The sequence below is a fragment of the Dreissena polymorpha genome, chromosome 1, assembly GCF_020536995.1.
Source record: "Dreissena polymorpha isolate Duluth1 chromosome 1, UMN_Dpol_1.0, whole genome shotgun sequence".
Classification (NCBI taxonomy): domain Eukaryota; kingdom Metazoa; phylum Mollusca; class Bivalvia; order Myida; family Dreissenidae; genus Dreissena; species Dreissena polymorpha.
The window spans coordinates 38,831,858-38,854,749 of NC_068355.1; the positions used below are offsets into that span (position 1 = coordinate 38,831,858).

Consider the following 22,892-nt stretch of genomic DNA (forward strand, 5'->3'; position numbering starts at 1 on the left):
TCACGCTTCAGTACTACAGAGCCTAAACCGCAGACTGGAAGTAAGTATCGATTTTTTCGCCGTTGCGTCTGTGTAATTTTGCCAATTTACATGACTGACTTACATGCGCGTGACCACTCATATGGGGGGAATTTAACATTTGGGATGCAAAATTGCTGGCCGCTGGCCGGAGAAACGGGGTTACCGCTTAAGAGGGGTGCATTATATAGTGTTTATCGATGGTCGCGGCGCAGACCGGGCGCCTACACGGGGTGACCGGCGATGAGGGGTGACCAGAAGAAGGGGTTGGACTGTATTTTCACAAATGGCTTAAATGGCGAACGACAGTGCGAGCCATGTTCACTAATAGTGCCCCCCTTTGATGTAATGGTGCAGTTCAAAATGGCTGTCACGAAGCGAATAACAACGATTAAGTTGAAAATTTTCACAGGAAAATTTTTGTTCTGATCTAAACTCGTATATATTCGCACCCCCTACTTGAAGAAAAATTTGCCAGGTAAAAAGTGCGTATTATATTTGCGGAATTACGGTATTGTATAATACAAAAAAAAAATTTAGTGTACGGTAATTGCAGGATATTTGAGATATAGCCCTGAAAAGTAGCATCATAGAAACAAAACAAAGGGCAATAACTCTTATTTAAGAAACTGAAGGGTTGTGGTTCTTCAGAATGGCACTTCTCTTCAGTGATATCATTACACCTCTGAAGTTTCATGTTGAAATCTTGAATGATATATGAGATATAGCCCTGAAAAGTTACCTCATACAACAAAGGGCAATAACTCTTATTAAGAAAGTGTATGTTTATGGTTCTTGTTCATAGCACTTCTCCTAGTTGATATCTATACACCCATGAAGTTTCATGTTGATATCTAAAGTTTCTAAGATATAGCCCTGAAAAGTTTGTGACACACAAGACAGACTGATAGACCGATGGACTGACAGACTGATGGACAGACAACGCCAATTCTTTATGAGTTTATCCCTCTGCCTTTGGCGTGGGATAAGAACCAACCGTTATATGCTGGCTAAAGCAATTTTATGAAAAACTACAGCTTTTTTGTATATCAAGGCAATGACCATAACTGAGAGCATGTTAGCAAGTTTCATTTAAGCAAGATTTAAATGTCTATTTATAAAAGATGGCAAAGTTTTGTTCGTATTTGTTGAATAAGCTATACAAAAGTATTGGACTTAAATGTGTGTAAATGGTTCAAATGGCAAATGGCAGATCATGTAAGGGCCATAACTAAATAATTGAGCAACATAGATATGCAAAATTGAATGTACTCAATTTAAAATCCTTCCGGGACAATTCATATAAAAAAATGTGTATTTTAATTCATTTTTCATTCAGGATTCAATGAATACATGTACATACAATATAAAATTGTATTTTGAAGTCCATACTTAATTTAATCAAAAGATGATTTTCAAATTGAAAAATAAACAAACAAAAAGCAAGTAAAATACCATATTGGAGCGGCAGTTTAATATGACACAGAGTCTCCAGTACAGCTTTTGTGTTCTGCTCGATTTTAAGATGCATCCCTGCATTCAAGTCCTCAAGATCAACATCAACCACATACTGCTTCGATAACTCTTTAATATCATAACTGCTCAGCTTCTTCTGTCCCATGTACATTATATTGATAAACAACTTGTTCATCTCTGGAAATTTCAGTGAATTTATTGGCTCTACATGCACATCCATTTTTGATTCGATTTTAATTCGCCCTGACCGAGAAACATCAAAATACCACGACTCAACTGGTGTGCCAATTTCAGGAATCTCTGAAGTGTCTGTTTTAACCTGAAGATTTTTCTTAAAAATGGAGTGATGCCAAGTTGAGGAATGGATACAACAGCATGCTAGGATGAGTTGTGTCCCTTTGTTGTTCCTCATAGTTGCATTACTGATGATCGTCAGCATTCCTCTTAGGGTGCCCATTTTAGTGAGTTTATCTAGTGTGAATTTGTTGCTGTGAGTACCTCTTCAAACCAGTACAACAACAATATGCCTTTTGATACTGCCCTTTTTGTACATCTTATCAGCACCTGAAAATGAAAATATGGTTTTTTGTTAATAACATTCTTTTTTTTTTTTAACCAACCCTGTTATTGTGTTTTATTCATCACAGAATGAGCAAACCTAAAAAGTAACAAGAGTTCCGCGGTCGGAGATGACCGCATTGAAGCCGGATTTTTGATTTAAATGACAGGAAAGTACCTTTCGTGTTTTTGTCAATGCAATACTTAAATTACTGAAATATTGTTCAAAGGTCAAAATGAAATGTAAGTACTTTTCAAGGCATGAGCAAACCTATTTTAGAGCCCTTTCACATTTGAAGTTGCCGCAACTGAGAACCTCAATTGAATGTCCTTGAAATTACCAGTGGTAAGCATACCAAAGTTAAATCATGAAAAAAATATTCACATTTAAGGTCACTGTCAATTGAAAGACTTTAAAATGACCAGTTGTTCTCTTGACCAGTGGTCATCTGTTAGTCATGGCAAAGTCCATGTCCAAGCATACGAAAGTTAAAACAACTTTTAATTTTTAACATTCAAGGTCACAGTGACCTTGACCTTCAATGACCTTAAAATGACCAATTGTCATCTACTAGTGCTGGCCAACCTTCATGTCCAGTTGGAAGACTGTAAGTCCAAGCATAAGAAAGTTATACCATGAAATAAGAATTTTAACATTTTTACATTCAAGGTCACGGTGACCTTGACCTTAAAATGACCAGTGGTCATCTACTAGTTCTGGCCAACCTTCATATCAAGTTTGAAGACTCTAGGTCTAAGCATACCAAAGTATTAACAACTTTAACATATTTACATCCAAGGTCACAGTGACCTCGACCTTCAAATGAATGACCTTGAAATGACCAGTGGTCATCTAAGTGTGCTTGCAAACCTTTACGTCAAGTTTGAGATTCTAGGTCCAAGCATACCAAAGTTACAACAATTTTAACATTTTAACATTTAAGTTCACAGTGACCTTGACCTTCAAATGAATGACATTGAAATGAATGACCTTGAAATGACCAGTGGTCATCTAAGTGTGCTTGCAAACCTTTACGTCAAGTTTGAGATTCTAGGTCCAAGCATACCAAAGTTATAACAATTTTAACATTTTAACATTGAAGGTCACAGTGACCTTGACCTTCAAATGAATGACATTGAAATGAGCAGTGGTGATCTTCTAGTACTGGCCAACCTTTATGTCAAGTTTGAAGACTCTAGGTACAAGCATACCAAAGTTATAACATGGAATAAGAACTTTAACATTTTTACCTACCAAAGTTATAAGAACTTTAACATTTTTACATTCAAGGTCACAGTGACCTTGACCTTAGAATGAATGACCTTGAAATGACCAGTGGTCATCTAAGTGTGCTTGCAAACCTTCATGTCAAGTTTGAAGACTCTATGTCCAAGCATACCAAAGTTATAACAATTTTAACATTTTAACATTTAAGGTCACAGTGACCTTGACCTTCAAATGAATGACATTGAAATGACCAGTGGTCATCTTCTAGTACTGGCCAATCTTTATTTCAAGTTTGAAGACTCTAGGTACAAGCATACCAAAGTTATAACATGAAATAAGAACTTTAACATTTTTACATTCAAGGTCACAGTGACCTTGACCTTCAAATTAATGACCTTGAAATGTCCAGTGGTTACTTACTAGTTCTGGCCAACCTTCATGTCAAGTTTCAAGACTCTAGGTCCAAGCATACCAAAGTTATAACAACTTTAACATTTTTACATTCAAGGTCACAGTGACCTTGACCTTCAAATGAATGACCTTGAAATGTCCAGTGGTTACTTACTAGTTCTGGCCAACGTTCATGTCAAGTTTCAAGACTCTAGGTCCAAGCATACCAAAGTTATAACAACTTTAACATTTTTATATTGAAGGTCACAGTGACCTTCACCTTCAAATGAATGACCTTGAAATGACCAGTGGTCATCTGTTAATCCTGGCCAACCTTCATGTCAAGTTTGAAGACTCTAGGTCCAAGCATACCAAAGTTATACCATGAAATAAGAACTTTAACATTTTTACATTCAAGGTCACAGTGACCTTGACCTTCAAATGAATGACCTTGAAATGACCAGTGGTTACTAACTAGTTATGGCCAACCTTCATGTCAAGTTTCAAGACTCTAGGTCCAAGCATACCAAAGTTATAAGAACTTTAACATTTTTTATATTGAAGGTCACAGTGACCTTGACCTTCAAATGAATGACCTTGAAATGACCAGTGGTCATCTGTTAATCCTGGCCAACCTTCATGTCAAGTTTGAAGACTCTAGGTCCAAGCATACCAAAGTTATACCATGAAATAAGAACTTAAACATTTTCGAGCACGCCGCCACCCCGCCCGCCCGCCCGCCCCCCCGCCCGCCCGACAACATCAATCTATAAGCCGAGATTTTTTCGAAAAAAATCCGGCTAAAAATGATTATGTCACCAGGATGTTTTCTTTTAAAGCATGTGGCAATTTAATGCTTTCTCTTTCTGCTTACTTCAAAAAAATTAAAAAAATTACGCTCATATGCTTTGAGCGTTGTCCCCCTATATAAACTTGCTACCCTACCCTAACATGGTACCTTTACAATCAAATTCTCCTTCATTTATACCTGATATAAAGGTGCAAGATCCTGAAAGCCTGTGAAAATAATGCAAAAAGACCCCAAAAGAAATACCATCATGTACAAATGAATAATCAAAATCAATTGTTCCTCTGAAAATGCTGTTTCAGAATTTATTTATTGTAATTTCAGGGCCCTCGATCGTTTGGCCGTTTTTGGGGCCGAAATTTGGCCCCATTCCCACTTAAAATAGTATACTTTTTTCCCATATTTCAGCTTAAAATTTCCCCCCTCCAATTTTTTTTTATTTTTTTACTTTTATACCTATGTTGCCAGCTGGTATCGTGCTATTAACCTTTGATTAAATGTATATTAATGTAAATAACATTAAAATATAGCAATTTTAAGTGTTGAATGGTTGGTGGAAAGATCTTTTAAAATTCCCCTTTTGCCAAAAAATGACGCCAAATTCCCCCCTCTAAGGGCCCCGGCGCCAATACCCCAAAGTGTAGCAAGGGCCCTAAATTTATTGTTTATGTCAGTTTTTAAGAAAAACATAAATGTCCCAATTTTAATGAAAACAACTCTAATTTTCCTAATTTGACCAGTACAGTGCCAATCCCAAACTAGTGAGAAATAATTCTTTGAGAAAAGAATAAACTTTATTACAAAGACCATTTTGTATCCTCCACGAAAAACCCATTATTAGGAAAGTCAGTCTAGTGCACTTAAGTACACAACCAGATGAATAACAATGAAATAAACTTTTTTCTTTTACAAAAAATTCCCACTAATGCCCTGCTGTATTGCGTTGTCTTTAAAGGGACCTTTTCACAGATTTTGGCATGTATTGAAGATTGTCATTAAATGCTTTATATATTGATAAATGTATAACAATTGATCTAAAAAACTGCAGTAAAAAATCAAGAATAAAATTAAAGAAAGAACAAAAAATAATCCTCAACTGGGCTCATACCACTGACCCCTGGAGTAAAAGTCTATCACTTAGACCACTCGGCCATCCATGCTCATACAATGCGTGATGTTTTTTATACTTTATAAAAGCAATCCTGGTAGTGTCACAAAATATTATATTAACAACAGAGCTCTCCAAATTATTCTATTGTTTTATGATTTTTACGCTTTATGATTTTCATGTTTTTAAATCGTCAAAAGATGCATATTATGGATATTTTACAGCAGGGTAAATCTTCAGTATTACTGATAATTATTATAACTTGTAACAAAGAAAATTTACAAATCTGAACCTTTTTTTTTCAAGATGCCAATTTACCAAAACTTGAAAATGTCCCTTCAATACCTGTTCAGAAAATCAACCTGAAAATAAATCCGTATGAAAAAAAAAGATTCATTAAACAAACCTTTTTTACTACCAGCAATTTTTATATATTCTCTATAGAAAAATAATACAAAGCAGTATGCAATATATGTTATAATAGCACCTGTTAATTAAGCAACAATCATAAAAGCACAACAAGAGACCAGGATGCATTAATAAGTATTAACAGACCACGTTTGTTAAGAAATCAGTTTAAAGATCAACCTTCTTACCGTCTCTAAACCCAGATTAGCCTGTACTTTCAACTGGTTGTATATTTTATATGGTGATCAAGTTTAAATCCCATCAATACTGACTTAAATGTTTATAATAAACAGGAGTTTAAAGATTGCCCTGAAGTACCGTAATTACTCTATGTCTTCAGACACTTAATAATAATAAAAAATATTCAAAAATTACAGGTTTCCGAAAATTTCGAGATAAAATTAAGGTGTCCGAAAATTATAATTATTTTGAAATAAATGCAATAAACAAATGTACAATAATTTGTTTGTGATTAAATCTTCTTGTTCTGCCTTAAGAAATAAATACAACTTCACAGCATTGCTAACACTTACCTGAAATGATATAGAACAAAAAAGTAAAAACAGAAAACATTCTGCTTCAATAGTAAGATGACACTGTTTCAAATGCTGTTAAGTGAATCCATTATTTTCTACCTATATACATGGTTATCCGGTTGTAAAAACCCATGATCAAAGTGTCACGAGATAAGCGAAAAAACAGAGCTGAAGTCTGTTAAATAGGACGGTAAAATATTTCTGCCAAAAATTAAGAGACATTAATTATGAACGAAAACCCATATGTCCGAAAATTAAGTCACGAAAAAATAAATATTTTTACTAAAAAGGAGGGTGTCCGAAAACTTAAAGTAATTACGGTATACAGAATGAGTGCCAATTAAGTAGGCACTCATTAATATATTAATTATTACAGTGAATGAATGTGTAATGGTGTAATGAACTTTAAACTTTCATTAAGCAGCAAACGATAAACAGGTAACTAAGATTAAATGTCAATGATTACAATTACAACAAAAGAAATACTCAATAGTGATAAAAAATGGCTTCCAATGTTGAGAGTTCAATTGAAAAAGGCTGTGATGTGATCTATGATTTCTCTTGCTTGACTTGTCAGGAAAATGACAGAAACTCAGAGGCTGCATTTTACTGTGAGGAATGTTCAAAGTTTTTTTGTTGCAATTGTGTCGAGCTCCATAACACACTTTTTAAGAGGCATGAATTGTTGGGCAGAAATCACATAAGCCAGTGGCCTAAGACCAATGTGGATGAATTGGAGATATGTCAAGAGCACACGAAAGAAAGACTAACAGGATTTTGTGAGGACCATTTGGAACTGATATGTCATGTCTGCCATCTGCACAATCATAAGTAAGTACAGTTGCACTATTATCAAAATGTGTATTAAATTATGTCTAAATAAATCTTTGACCATCTTTCATACCGTTACAATGTTGTAAATACTACGTTCATCACAATAGAAACTTATCATATACACAGATGTCACATGTCCTAATAGGAAGCCTGATGTTATAATTATGTCTTAAGCATCACAACTTGTCACAAAGTACCCTGATAAAGGGGCTGGCTCAAGTTGATTAAGTTTGATGATTATAAGATGAGAAAAATTTGAGTTAGTGAGCATACAACATTAATTTGACCATTTCTGAATATTGAATTGCTATAATTGAGAAGTGCTTTACATGATCTATCTGGTTATTTTAATTGGACGAGATTTTATAACCACAAACATTGTGACCAAGTTTGATGAAGATTAAAACCAGTTGATATTTATGCCTGAACAGGGTTATGTGACCATTACATTTCAATTTAGTTATTTAATTAAGCCCTTGGATGATTCGAAAGCGATATCGCTGAAGTGCTTCAGCACACACTTTATCCACTTTTGGCGCCAAAGTCTGGCCACATTGTCCCTAGAAAACAGTATACATATTTGACTTCAAATTTACAATACCCCTCTGACAAAAAATCTGAATTTTTAAGTTTTATCTTAGTTCAGTTTAAGTAGTATAAATTGCTTAACAAAAGAGTATAATGCTTATATTCCAGAAGGGTATACAAAGATAGTAAGTAGGTATTCATTTCTTAATATAACTTGAAGTGAATTGATATCATTCTTCAATTCTCCTGTCAAGGCATTCTGTGTAAAACTTATGCCTTACCCCCACCCCCACCCCCAAAGGAGCCCACGGGCTCTATTTCCCCAGAAATCAGAGTATCTGGGTAGGCATCAAACTTGGCCAATATTATATGCCCACAAACATTATCACTAAATTTAATGATGAGCCCGTTTGAACTGTTTAACTTAGAGAGTGGAAACATTTTATGTCACCTTTTTGTAGTACAATTCATGGGCCATAATAGTGTTTCATACAAACTGACTGGTTATTAGACTTGACTCAGTTATTATGCCAAAATAATCATCACCAAGTTTCACGATAATCTGTTTAAAACATTTTGATTCAGAGAGCAGACAAGGTTAATAAAAACTTTTTTGTTCAATAATTCAAGGGCCATAATTCAGAAAAGCTCAAGTGATCTGGCTTGTAATAAAACTTGGCTGAGATATATTGGTCATAAACATTATCACCAAGATGCATGCTGATCTGATTTAAACTGATTTGAGCTGATGTTTTTTTCTGGTACCCACCAACATTCCTGCCTACTGAGTCTAATACCCACTGGCAAAACCACCAGCCACAGAATGATGTTCCATAATACATCCCCTTTTTTAAACAGGTGTTTGAAAATTGGCATAACTTTTGCAATTTTTTACGTACTATGAGAAATATTGTACATGCACAACTTAATAAATAACAAACAAGGCCAGAAAATGTGAATGTTATTTAGCGCTGAAAAGTAACTAACCCCTCCCAACATTGACCTCTTGTATGATGAATGTTAAGTCAAAACAAACTGTTTTATGACTAAATTTGACTTGAACTATACATGTGACTTTGAACTAAAAGGTAGGGAGACATGTCTTACACACCAAGTTGTCCTTTGATGGATAAGCTTTGTGCTTAGAAATTAAAAAACCCATCAATATATGTAAAAGTTATGGCTAAGACGAGCTATTTTATGGTCAAAATAGACCACTTCGTGTGACCTTTGTAGTAGGGAGACTGTTGCTATATGCTCCCTTCATTGAAGGAGTTTATAGAGAATCCTAAAGTATGTGTAAATAACTAATATTTTTTCCACCATAGAAAATAAATATGCTCACACCAGTATATAATGGAATCTTTTTCAAGGTCAGATATGATGATGTTCTTGAGAATTGTGTGCAAATATGGTCTATGCGTAATGTTTTAATTATGTATAACATATGATATCAGTTTGATTCAAAATCTAAGGTTAGAAAATAACAGCCAAATAGATTTTTAAAATTATTTCTTCTGACTTAATATAATAATTTAAAATAAAAAACACATATGACAATGGAAACAATTTCTACAAAAAATATATAAAAAAAAAAATTTTTTTTAGGAATTGCAGCCAAGTAATACTGATAGCTGATAAAGTGAAAGACCTTGACCAGAAAGGAGAGCTTGATCACTTGTCAGTAACTGTTGATAAACAACGCCAGAAGTTGACGAAGAAGATAGACTACTTTAGGAAAAGTCTTATGTCTTTTAGAAAATCTTATACAAAGAGTCTCAAAGAAATCAAAGCTTTACGCAAGAAAATAAACGATTCTTTGGATCTTCTTGAGAATAGTACTCTCAAGGAATTAGACAAGTTACTGGCTACCATGAGGACATCAATTCAAGCTGATATTAAAAAGTGTACAGAGTCAGTACAAAATATGACATGTGTACAAGATGATTGGCTAAATGTGAAAGACAAGAATGAAGTGATCCATTTCATCAAGTATAGAAAATGCCTTGAACAGTCCCTGAAGACAAAGACAATCTTACAAGGCATGGCAACAACACAAGCAATGACACTGACTTTTAACCCTGATACAACCATAAAAAAAAACCTAGCTACCCTCTCTGGATTGGGACAGATACTCTGCCAAATGAAACAATCAAAAAGTTCCAAAAGCGCAACAGAGAACATGGCAAAAAGAAGCCAAATGCCTGATTCCAACACAGTTTGCAGCCAACAACAGCAACAAAGCGATGTGAACAAACCTTCAGAGCTGTGCAATACTAGTGAAGTCATCACAAAAAAGAACAGAGAGAGATATACAGTAAAAACAAAAGATAGAAATGAATGCAACATATCCAATATCTGTGAGACATCTATGGGAGAACGCCTTATCACAGACAAGTCCAACTGTAAAGTGAAGCTACTGGACAAGACCTACAAGGTGGTGGCCCACTATGACTTGCCTGGTATACCATTGTCTATGTGCAGCATTGACTCCAATCTGGTGGCTGTTGCTGTGGATAACTGTGAGGTCCATTTCATCAGAGTGACCGATGGTCAGTTGATTAAGGACAGGATACAAAAGCTCGAACATCCATGTTTGTGTATTGCCCATAAAGGCAGTCACCTGTACATTACATCAAGCACAGCTCTGTACCAGTACACTGTGGATGGAACACTGGTGAGGAAAATGTATGAGGATGCATTGGATTCACAGACAGGTAATCATTAACAACATAGTTTTTCCAATTGTTTATACTGATAAGACCCATGTTTAAACTATCAATGAAATCAATAAGCAATTTGTTTCATAAAATGTTAAAAAACAAATGTACATTTTGTAAATAATAAGCTGAACATATCTAACAATGTCATAATCTCTAGTTTGTATTCACATTCACAGAAACATATGTTTTCAAATCAAAATAGTATTTTCCCAAAACAATTAGATGAATTAAACAAGAGCACCGCCTTGCGGGTGCAGACCGCTCATCTATTTTTCTTTTTAAAGGTGTAGGGACCTATCTCAGTTTCAATCACAAAGGATGGAGGGGTGGAGTGGAGAGGGGTGTATAGTGTGGGGGTGTGGTCATTTATTACATTATCTTCCAAAAATGCAAAAAAAAATGGGGGGGGATTCTTGGGTGGGATGGTTGGACGGTATTTCAAAAATAAAATAATAAATATATATTTGTGTTTTTTAACCATGTTTGAAAAAAACAAGAGATGTGTTTGTCAGAAACACAATGCCCCCTATTGCTCCGCTTTGAAATTATTATTTATTTATTTTTTACCTTTGACCTTGAAGGATGACCTTGACTTTGAACTTCCACCACTCAAAATGTGCAGCTTTATGAGAAGGCCGCTTTGAAATATTTTTTTGACCTTTGACCTTGAAAGATGACCTTGACCTTGAAGGATGACCTTGAACTTTCACCACTCAAAATGTGCAGCTTCATGATAACGCTGCTTTGAAATTATTATTCTTTTGACCTTTGACCTTGAAGGATGACCTTGACCTTGAAGAATGACCTTGACCTTGAACTTCCACCATTCAAAATGTGCAGCTTCATGAGAACGCCGCTTTGATTAAATTTTTTTGACCATTGACCTTGAAGGATGACCTTGACCTTGAAGGATGACCTTGACCTTGAACTTCCACCACTCAAAATGTGCAGCTTCATGAGAACGCCGCTTTGATTTTTTTTTTTTATTTGACCTTGAAGGATGACCTTGACCTTGAACTTCCACCACTCAAAATGTGCAGCTTCATGATAACGCCACTTTGATTTTTTTATATTTAGTTTGACCTTTGACCTTGAAGGATGACCTTGACCTTGAAGGATGACCTTGACCTTGAACCTACACCACTCAAAATGTGCAGCTTCATGATAATGCCGCTTTGAATTATTTTTTTTACCTTTGACCTCTAAGGATGACCTTGACCTTGAAGAATGACCTTGACCTTGAACTTCCACCACTCAAAATGTGCAGCTTAATGATAATGCCGCTTTGAAATTTTTTGTTTTTTGACCTTGAAGGATGACCTTGACCTTGAAGGATGACCTTGAACTTCCACCACTCAAAATGTGTAGCTTCATGAGAACGCCACTTTGATTTTATTTTATTTTTTGACCTTAAAGGATGACCTTGAAGGATGACCGTGACCTTCCACCACTCAAAATGTGCAGCTTCATGAGATACACATGCAAGCCAAATATCAAGATGTTATCTTCAATATTAAAAAAGTTATGGCCAATGTTAGAGTTTTCGAACGGACAGACACCATATATTTGACATTTGACCTTAAAGGATGACCTTCACCTTCACCTTTCACCAATCAAAATTTTCAGCTCCATGAGATACACATGCATGCCAAATATCAAGTTGCTATCTTCAATATTGAAAAACTTATGGCCAATGTTAATGTTTTCGGACGGACAGACACCATAAATTTGACATATGACCTTGACCTTTCCCCACTCAAAATGTGCAGCTCCATGAGATACACTTGCATGCCAAATATCAAGTTGCTTTCTTAAAAAGTGAAAAAGTTATGGTCAATGTTAAAGTTTTTTTTCGGACTGACAGACAGACTGACTGACATACTGACGGACAGTTCAACTGCTATATGCCACCCTACTGGGGCCATAAAAATTATTTTTTTGGGGTGGGGGTTGGGGGGGGGGGGTATAGTGTGAGGGTGTGGTGTTTATTAGATGATCTTTAATTAAAAAAAAATCAAGTATAAAGGGCCCATAATTCCGTCAAAATGCCAGTCAGAGTTACATAACTTTGCCTGCACAGTCCCCTTACGATAGTTAGTAAGTGTTGCAAGTATGAAAGCAATGGCTTTGATACTTTTGGAAAAAAGTGGACCTAAACACAAAACTTAACCAAATTTTCAATTTTCTAAGTATAAAAAGGGCACATAATTCCATCAAAATGCCAGTCAGAGTTACATAACTTTGCCTGCACAGTCCCCTTACTATAGTTAGTAAGTGTTGCCAGTATGAAAGCAATGGCTTTGATACTTTAGGAAAAAAGTGGACCTAAACACAAAACTTAACAAAATTTTCAATTTTCTAAGTATAAAAAGGGCACATAATTCCGTCAAAATGCCAGTCAGAGTTACATAACTTTGCCTGCACAGTCCCCTTATGATAGTAAGTGTTGCAAGTATGAAAGCAATAGCCCTGATACTTAAGGAATAAAATGGACCTAAACACAAAACTTAACCAAAATTTTCAATTTTCTAAGTATAAAAAGGGCACATAATTCTGTCAAAATGCAAGCAAGAATTATCTCACTTTGCCTGCCCAGTCCCCTCATGATAGTAAGTAAGTGTACCAAGTTTGAATGCAATAGCATTGATACTTTATGAGAAAAGTGTACCTTAACGCAAAACTTAACTGGACGCCGACGCCAAGGTGATGACAATAGCTCATTTTTTTTTTTTCAAAAACTAGATGAGCTAAAAAAGATACTTCCATTATATTATGATGTCTTTAAAAAACAATTCATATCTTTTACACTTAACCTTTGCAACAAAATAAACACAATTAATCACATGCATAGTTCTACTAGTTTTTAGTATTAACAATTTGGTTAAAATGTTCTACCCATTAACTTAAATGTATGCTTTATTTGATAAAATTATCTATGTTTCTAATATACATGTACTACCAGAAATCTGGACTTTATATTGCCAAATGCAAACTCAAATTACATCTTTGTTTATTGCATGCCCTAATGTCCATATGCAACATCCTATCTTCAGTGTTTCCTATTCCACAGTTAGACACTGTGCAAAAGTCCTGATGGAGACATGATAAAGTACTTTTATTCATGTTTCATCTCATTTAGTGTTTTATTTATGAAGTAAATACTACCAGAAATCTTGACATTAATGAACTTATATTTATTTTTTATTATATGACCTGCTATTATCTTTATGTTTTCAAAAGCAAAACCTCTTTTTCACTGTCTTCCATTCCACAGTTGCTTCCTGTGCAGTGAATAATGATGGAGACAGGATATATTTGGCCAACATCCGTAGCAATCAGCTGGTCACCCTGTCCAGGGATGGCAAAGTGATCTCCACTCTAACTGACCCTGCACTGAACTGGAAAGGTTACCCACCTGGCCTCCGTGTGACTGACTCAGGACATGTTCTGGTGTGTGGAGTTGGGTCCCATGCAATCATTGAGGTTGACAAAGATGGGAGGCGGAGAGTAGCAGAGGTGGTGCCAAAAACGGAGGACATGTCATCCAAAGTCACACAGAAGGATGATGTAAAATCCAAAATCTGTCTGCTACAGTAAACTCAGTGGAAAATTCATTGTGGGAATGTTGGACATTATGGTGTTTACCACAGACTGATGTTTAAAATATTTAATATATACATTTAAATGTACATAATATAAATTTATCATTGAGAACAGTATGGGGTACTTTAGGCACATTTGAAAATTTCAAAATAATTCCACAAAAAAGCAGTCTATCCATAACATTATCATAGTGATTTTTTTATTAAAATATGCACATACACTGATTTCTTAAATAGAAACTTGGTTTAATAGGATTGTAATTACATAAATACAATCAACTGGAATGATTTTGTTGGAGGAAATTGATATATTTGATACATATTTTATTTTATACCATTGTTAACAATGAGTTTATAAAGTACTATTGAAATAATTTTATGGATATTATCTTAATGAGTCAATGTGTTCAATTTTGTTTGAGCCATTAGAATATCAAATAACAATTATTTTCAGAGTGATAAAACAAAATAAAGAAAAACATGTGTCCATCGCACACATGTGCCGTTGCTGGACATATAAACAAGTGTTTGGTGGACAGTCATCACATGGATTTATTATGTAAACAGAATAAAGTACAAATAAATTAAGCAAAATATCCTTACAAATTGGGGAATGGGAGTTTAAGTTTTCAAAATATCCTCTAGTCTGACAAAATTTAATCACAAGTCAAAGATAAACAAATGGACATAATTTAAGGGTCATAACTCAAAAGTGCTTCATTGTTTTGCATTCCACGATTGCTATAACTCATAATGTATCATTATTTCCAATGTGCTAAAAAGCCTGGCAAAAATATGTTCCTCACATACATTCTATCCACTAAAAACTTATAAGCCAGATGCCATTTCTGAAAAACCTGGTCTTACAAACCACAGGTGTCGGCTTGATATCACTTTAATGTGACACTTGATGTCCATGGTGTCGAAGAAGCCAGTATGCTGAGATATATTTTCATTTTGTCACAATTCTAAAAAGTATTTCATTGTAGAATCAACACTTTATTTGATATTTTAATTGAATAAACTTGCAGACATGAGATAAACTCACTAGAGTTGCAGAAACTGCAGTGTCTTTCATTACAATTTTTAATTTTAATCTTGTATAAAACACAATAAGAACAATTTTAAGATTGTTAGAATGGCATTGCAATACTGTTGTGCCGGTGCCCGGTCTACAAAATGCGCACATACCTCGTGATTGGGAACCAGCGACAAATCGGAATAGTGCATGCTGGGTAGCACGAGTTTGTACGGTCTCTTATGCACGGGTGACTGATGCGAGTGGACGTCTTTTCCCAAGTTGAGTATTGCTTGGAGTAATTGTGAGCCTGAGTGAGTAATTGTGAGCCTGAGTATAGATTATATTGTATCATATTGTATTATATTGTATTTTATGTGTGTTCAACACGTATTTACCTGGAAGGCCATTCCCAGAAGATATAAGTGAGTCTGTGACTGTGTATGTGAGTCTGTGAGTTGCCTGTGATTGTGTAAATGACAGGCATTTCCCTGGAAGTGTATTCCCAGAAGTATATGTGTATGTAAGCCGGTGACTGTGTGTTTAAGTACGTATTTGCCTGGAGGTGTATTCCCAGAAGTACATGTATAGTGCCATTTTGTGACGTGCAACCGACGAGTATAGCCGACGAGTTCCCTCGAAGACGACGAGGACGTTTGGTGCCATCCTGACGAGCATTCCAGTCGATGCCAACGTGAGTATTGTATTTAGTGCCGTTGCAAGTAATTGCTGTAGTTGTTGACGAACCCCACAAAGAGCTAACCGTAAAAACACTACAATGGCGCCCAACGGGGGACAAAGTGAAAATTGTGTTTAACGGTTAGGCTAGTTGCAAAATCAATCGGCATCGCATAATTTATTTTCAATCGACGGATCAAATTTAATTTAAAGTTTATAGAAACTGTTCGTTTCATAAAACGTGATTTCTGTTTTTAACTTGTTGAACTCAGTGTTCGTCTATTTTAAGAAGTGTGTAACAAACAGACGGCATCGTAGTTTTTTTCCATTGTTGGCATTCGCCGGCCATGTAATCAGTTGGTGAAATATTTCTTAAAAAACGTGATTTTCCAATGCTGTTTGTTACAGTTTAATTGCTTGTGTAATCAACGGATGGCCACGTGTTTTTTTTTTATTTGGCAATTTTCCCGTGATTAGTTGGCGCGTATTCTGTGCGCAGCAGTTCATGAAAAACGTGTTTGGTTGACTGTTGTATATAGCAGTGTAAATTGCTGATATATCGGTAACTAAAGTCCGAGGAAATAGAAGTTTACACGCACGAGTTTTGTCCTTGGCAATTCTTTTTATAGCAGTGTTATTGCGAAAGTAAACTGGGTCCCGGGAAATTAGTGCTTAACGTCAAGTTAAAGCGACGTGTTTCTTACTTTTAGTTTTTATTGATTATTGATAGCAACAACAGTGATAGCGATTTTGTTAATTGGTTATTGTTTGGCAATTAAATTTTAATTGCCTACCAGTAGATACAAAAGTTTTTATTTCAGAATTTCTTGGCCCATTTATTTTAGGTTGTTTATTAATTTAACTTTTTCATATTTACTTGTAAAGTTCTAAATTAACAATGGATATGGGAAGTGGATATACCCCACCATTTTTACTGGTAGCCCCCAGAAAAATTCGAGTGAACTACGACACTCCCACTAGATTATGCAATATTCTGGGTGTGGGCAGACAACTGGCACAGGCCATTGTTTTGATACGGGAAAATACGGGAAATTTGTTACCACATACTTTAGAGGCAATTATAGGGCGGCCGCTGACCTTTGGTGACATGACCGAGTTGGATTTTAGTACTAACCCCGCATTATTTAGAGAAGCCCTGGGGTATGGGGATGGGGCGGAACATGTTGGGGAGGGTGGAATGGGGCGGTCAATCGCTAATAGGCCCATGGACCCACACGAAAGGTGGATAGATATGTCTGTGCTCGAGAAGGAGTCGGTAAGTCAGGATCACGAGAGGGCCCAACTCGAAGCCCAAATTTCGGCTCTTGAGGCGGACGTAGCTCAATGGGACGATTTTCTTCCCCAGATTGCAAAGCCTTTGCTCCCAAAGCGTCTGTTGTTACAGCCGGACAATATGATGACAAGCATACCGAAACCGTTTAATGTCGCATCAAGCGTCCCCGCCCCGCCCCCTTTGTTAGGTTTGCCCCAGAGTAGGGACAATGGGCCTACGGGATCCCATCGTGCCTCAAAGGGCCCTCTTGCCCCGAATGGTCTACCTGTCCCAATTCCATCTACCATCACTATTCCCATACCCAGCAATGCACCGGTTTTCAATAATTTGCCCGGACCAAGCAACCCTCCTGGCCCAAGTATTCCCCCGACACAGAAAGATCGGGATGTTCTGACAAAATTGCCTAAGAGCCTGTTATATGATGGGCAGAGCAATTGGTTTGTTTTTCAGAGCAAGTTTGAGCGCTACGCAAGGGTGCAAGATTGGTCTGACGCAGAATGCGCCGATTGCCTTGGTTGGTGTTTGACAGGAAAGGCGGTCGATTTCTATGCGTTGCTTACCGAAGGGAGAGGGGCGGTACCTTACGCAGAGCTAATGCAGCGACTGCAGGAGCGTTTTGGCGCCAGGGAGCTTACCGCCACCGCGCAGGGCCGTTTCCACGTTGCCCATCAGGAAGTAGGCGAGTCCCTAGACAATTGGTCAGATCGGGCGCTGAAGCTGGCAACAGCGGCGTTTCGTGATCTGCCCTATGCATACGCCGCTGAACAGGCAGTGACGAAGTTTTGTCACGGTTTGATTGACGAGGAGGCCGGCAAGCATGTTAGTCTGCAGTTACCAACATCTATGGGAGATGCGATGAACATGCTGAAGATATATAGCCATGTTCAGTCGGCTTGCGCCGCGGCTCCGAGGTATACCCAGGAGACTGAGCAAGAAGAGTCAAGGTGGGTTCACGAGGTGAAGAAAGCACCCACTGCGGATGAGGTCAGTGTGTCGGCGGTCGACAAATTGACCCAGGTGGTCGAGAAGTTGCTGGATGCTGTGGAGAGATTGTCAAACTCTTTTGGAATTTCGGCCGTTGATCCCTTTGTCCGACAACCGGGTAAGCCGTTTCGAAATAAAAAAGGCTATGCCGAATACCCTGTGGAGTGCCCCTACCCAGGGAAGGTCCGGAACCGGTGGTACAACGACCAACGCCAGGTTATGTATCCTGCGGGTGCTGGTGGCGGAGGTTTACGTGGGCATCGGAACCAAAATTCAAAAGTCCGCCCTGAGGGATCGTATCGCGGCAGATATGGTTCCAACTGGGGACATTTTCATGCCATGTCCTTGCCCAACCATAAGGAGAAGGAGCCCGTTGTGGTAGCTGCGACGACTAAGCAGTTGGGCCAACCGGAAGTGGATCATGTAAACCAGCTAGGTCCGGTTTCCCAGTTCTGCATGAAGGTGCAGCATGCCAAGGACGTGCACGATGCAGTTCCCTTGGTGCTGCCAACAGTGCCAGATGTCGTCAGTGATCCAAGGATGGTCATTTGCGAGAGCACTGAAGGAGACCATGGAGATCCTGTGTGCGATGATGAATTTCGCGTGCAGCGCGTTGCGGTTCAGTCTGCGGAGGCGGCTAAAAGCATGGCGACCGACAGGGCCGACCAGGTGGGGGCCAAAATAGCCCAACGAAAAGCTGCTGAAACTACTCCGGCCACCGGAAGGTCAGTACCTGTCAGAAGGGCGACAGAAGTTGCCGCGTGTGACCGCCGTAAGGGCGGCGCATGCGGATGCCGAGTTACCCCAGATGACAGCTGGGAAGGTGGTGTTCGAAGACTTGTTAGGCGTGGTTCCAAAGGGTGGCGACCCTCTAGTTCTCGCCGCTGGGAGCGGTCCCAGCGGTGGAAATTAGGTTGGCGACCACCAGAGCGTCTAACTTCCAAAATCTGTACCGCCTTAAATTGTAAATGGCGAGGTTAATTGTTAGTAAAACTAGGAAAACAATGCAAAATACAAAAGACCCCCAATTAAAAAAAAAAAATTACAGTAAAGTTGCAGTGACATTCTATTCGCGGTGTTGATAACGTATTACGGTGTACGCGGAGTATCTCTAGTAGTAACACTAAAAGCAGCAGCAGTAGTAGTAGTAGTAGTAGTAGTAGTAGTAGTAGTAGTAGTAGTAGTAGTAGTAGTAGTAGTAGTAGTAGTGGTAGTAGTAGTAGTGGTAGTAGTAGTAGTAGTAGTAGTAGTAGTGGTAGTAGTAGTAGTAGCAGAAGTAGTAGTAGTAGTAGTAGTAGTAGTAAAAGTTGTTGTTATGAATATTACATGAAGTACGCGGTGTATAAAAGTAATAGTTCTTTTAAACATTTTGATTAGTTTGATTAGATTGTTTTGAATATATATGTCCTATTGTCTCAGTTTAAGCCCAGTCTTTTATTGCAATATTGTTGAAATTAATCTGAACAGTGCTCTGCGAAATGGGGGTTTAATGAATAGGCATAAAGTGTCGTCCCAAATTATCTTGTGCCGTCCGCGCTTAACTTCCTGTAATTTTTGTATTACCGCGCTAAGAAGTGCTTTGCACAGTCACGGATGTGTTTGATTATTTCCCGTGAAGTCTGTTGTTTGTTTTTTTTTAACTTATGGTCGGGTGTGACATTGTCGGACGACCGCTGTCACACCGCACCATCGGATGTGGTAACTACGCAGATGGTGAATAGAAACCCGGTTTCCCCTGCAATATCCCAGTCTTGGCACCTCCGTCACCTTTTATCCTTCCATGTTAAGATTTGTGAGTCGATCTAACTTCAATCACTTCGTCATTGCTGTATCATGTCATTTATTTCCGTAATTTTCTATAAATGAATTTCTTTTCTACCAACCATATACCGAGCAATGTCGTAGAATTTTGTCGCATGAGTTTGTTTTTTATAGGTGACAGTGCTTGACGAACACTGTCACACTCAATACTGTTGGCCGGAAGTGGTATTTCCCGGAGTTGTTCTTTTAAACAATATTTGCAGGTCTTTTTAAATTTGTGTGTGACCGTGCTTGACGGCAACTGTCTCGTAGCGTCACTTTAATTTTTTGAATGGCCGGAGTTGTTTCCCGGTGCATGTACACTTTTATTTTGTTTTTATTTTTGTAAAGTACATTATTTCTCAGTGTGATCTCCACATTCTAATACATAAGTGACTGTACTTGTTGGACGAAAGCCAACAAGAATGTTTTTTCTTGATTAAGCAATTGTCGGACGATAGCCGACAATAATGTTTTTTTTATTTACTAATGTGATGGAAATTTTCTTATGCAAGAAACATATTGGTCACTAACCGCTAGAATGCAGCGGTCTGTATGTACCCCGCTGGGCAAAGGCACTCCCGTGCCTGCGGGAGGGGGATCATGGTCCCATTTGAGTCTTTGTCTCTTCTGCCTTGGGTGCGACCGTACGGCGGCGGCCCAAGAGGAGAAAAGTGGGAGGAATGTAGTGGGTACAATAGTTTTATTTTAGTTGTCTTTTCCTCCATATAATGTCAATGATTATATGTATTATTTGGACAAAAATAAGATTATTTTTATTCTTATATTTTTAACCTTTTTGTCACTGAGATATTATTTAAACGCATTTGTAGTGCCTTAGAAGGTTACGTTTCTTGTGATTTTTATTTTAATATAACCAAGCGGATTTTTATTGTATATTATGCAGTCACATGCAGAGGGCGTAGGCCTTCTCATTTGGGCTGCGAGGGGATGTATTTGTATGATATTTTATGATTTTATTGGATAAGTTATTTTATTTCTTAAAATTTGTGAAAATAGGTTGGAAGGTGGGTACACTTGTCCAATTATTGTGCAGACAAGAAAAGGAGCAAGAGTTACCGGACCTTATTGTGAACTTTTATTTTTAACTCTTTATTAACAAAGATTATGGCTCATATGCGTTCATATTTGTGCGAAGGTGCTAAACACAAATGGTCATTTAATGGAGATGCATTAACTTTAGTTGTGGTCTATGGCAGGCGTTGCGCCAAGAGAGGCCGGCATGCAGACCTAACTTTGAGGTGTTAGGTCAAGGTGCTTACGCAAGGGGCACTATTACTTCATCGGTTGCGCCGGTATGATTCCTTCGCTGTGTGGCGTCGTCCCAAAAGGAGAAAAGTGGGAGGAGTGTTGTGCCGGTGCCCGGTCTACAAAATGCGCACATACCTCGTGATTGGGAACCAGCGACAAATCGGAATAGTGCATGCTGGGTAGCACGAGTTTGTACGGTCTCTTATGCACGGGTGACTGATGCGAGTGGACGTCTTTTCCCAAGTTGAGTATTGCTTGGAGTAATTGTGAGCCTGAGTGAGTAATTGTGAGCCTGAGTATAGATTATATTGTATCATATTGTATTATATTGTATTTTATGTGTGTTCAACACGTATTTACCTGGAAGGCCATTCCCAGAAGATATAAGTGAGTCTGTGACTGTGTATGTGAGTCTGTGAGTTGCCTGTGATTGTGTAAATGACAGGCATTTCCCTGGAAGTGTATTCCCAGAAGTATATGTGTATGTAAGCCGGTGACTGTGTGTTTAAGTACGTATTTGCCTGGAGGTGTATTCCCAGAAGTACATGTATAGTGCCATTTTGTGACGTGCAACCGACGAGTATAGCCGACGAGTTCCCTCGAAGACGACGAGGACGTTTGGTGCCATCCTGACGAGCATTCCAGTCGATGCCAACGTGAGTATTGTATTTAGTGCCGTTGCAAGTAATTGCTGTAGTTGTTGACGAACCCCACAAAGAGCTAACCGTAAAAACACTACAATACTGCTGTCATCATTCAATATGGTGTGCATATTTATCATGTGATATCTTCACCCTTGCTTCAAGGACTCCTTAAAATCATAGCACTGAAAACTTGAAAAATCGGTGTAGTGTGATATCTGTCAAATTCTTTCTAAAGATATCACAAGCCAACTAATTTTTTGTTCTAAAACGGGTTAAGATGAGAGATCTCTTAATGTAAATGTATGGTTATAGGGGTCTGTACGTGCACAATGTTGACTTAGTTTTTGACTCAATTTGAGGGTTTTACATTAAATTACATAAGGATTGGTAATAGTATATTGTGACCTTCATCACTTCCGAAATTGTATCCATCCGAATTAACTTACACTACATCTTCCAAAAAAGCACACTTAAGCATGACAACAATCCGAAGAAAAAAAACACCGATGGAAATACAGATTTTATTTGAATGACCCTACCGTTTTAATCATGAAGCTCTATTAAAAAGATCGGCGGATGTATTTTCAAACTACCCGTCGTATTGTGTGTTGTTGTTGTTGTTTTCGGTTTGGTTACATAATACTAATATATAATAATAATATTATCAAGTCATGTGTACTCTATAATTAGCATACTCTCTTTATGCATCCATATATTTTACTCCAAGTCATGTTTTACAATTGAGACCGATGGTGGTGTTCACGAAGAAATCACTGATATATTAAAACGATAGCGATTATAGTAAAACGCATTTGTGATACATCTCCGGAATCCTCCGAAAGATCAATATATTAAATACATTCGAATCATACTTCCAAGGAAGCGCAAATGGCTCAATCTCTCCGTTTTAAACTGTCCAAACCGCTATTCCGCTTGAAAAAAAGGCATCATAATTATCAGTATCATACACGTACATTCACTATCG

General features: G+C 37.6%; 1 protein-coding gene across 4 annotated transcripts in view; it reads right to left on the reverse strand.

Annotated features, from left to right (window-relative positions):
- LOC127865021 (uncharacterized) overlaps positions 1-22,537 on the reverse strand; it is a 39,206-nt gene extending 16,669 nt beyond the window's left edge. Inside the window, exons 1-3 of one of the 4 annotated variants that reach the window (XM_052404881.1) lie at positions 13,862-14,191; positions 10,352-10,515; positions 1,474-2,058 (exon numbers count right to left, since the gene is read on the reverse strand). In XM_052404881.1, coding sequence (XP_052260841.1) covers positions 1,474-1,951 — 478 coding nt within the window. In that variant the 5' untranslated portion in view covers positions 1,952-2,058; positions 10,352-10,515; positions 13,862-14,191. Of the gene's footprint in view, positions 1-1,473; positions 2,059-10,351; positions 10,665-13,861; positions 14,192-22,353 lie in introns of those variants that run through there. The other 3 variants (XM_052404879.1, XM_052404878.1, XM_052404880.1) reach the window with 3 other exon arrangements.
- Positions 22,538-22,892: the final 355 nt, after the last annotated feature.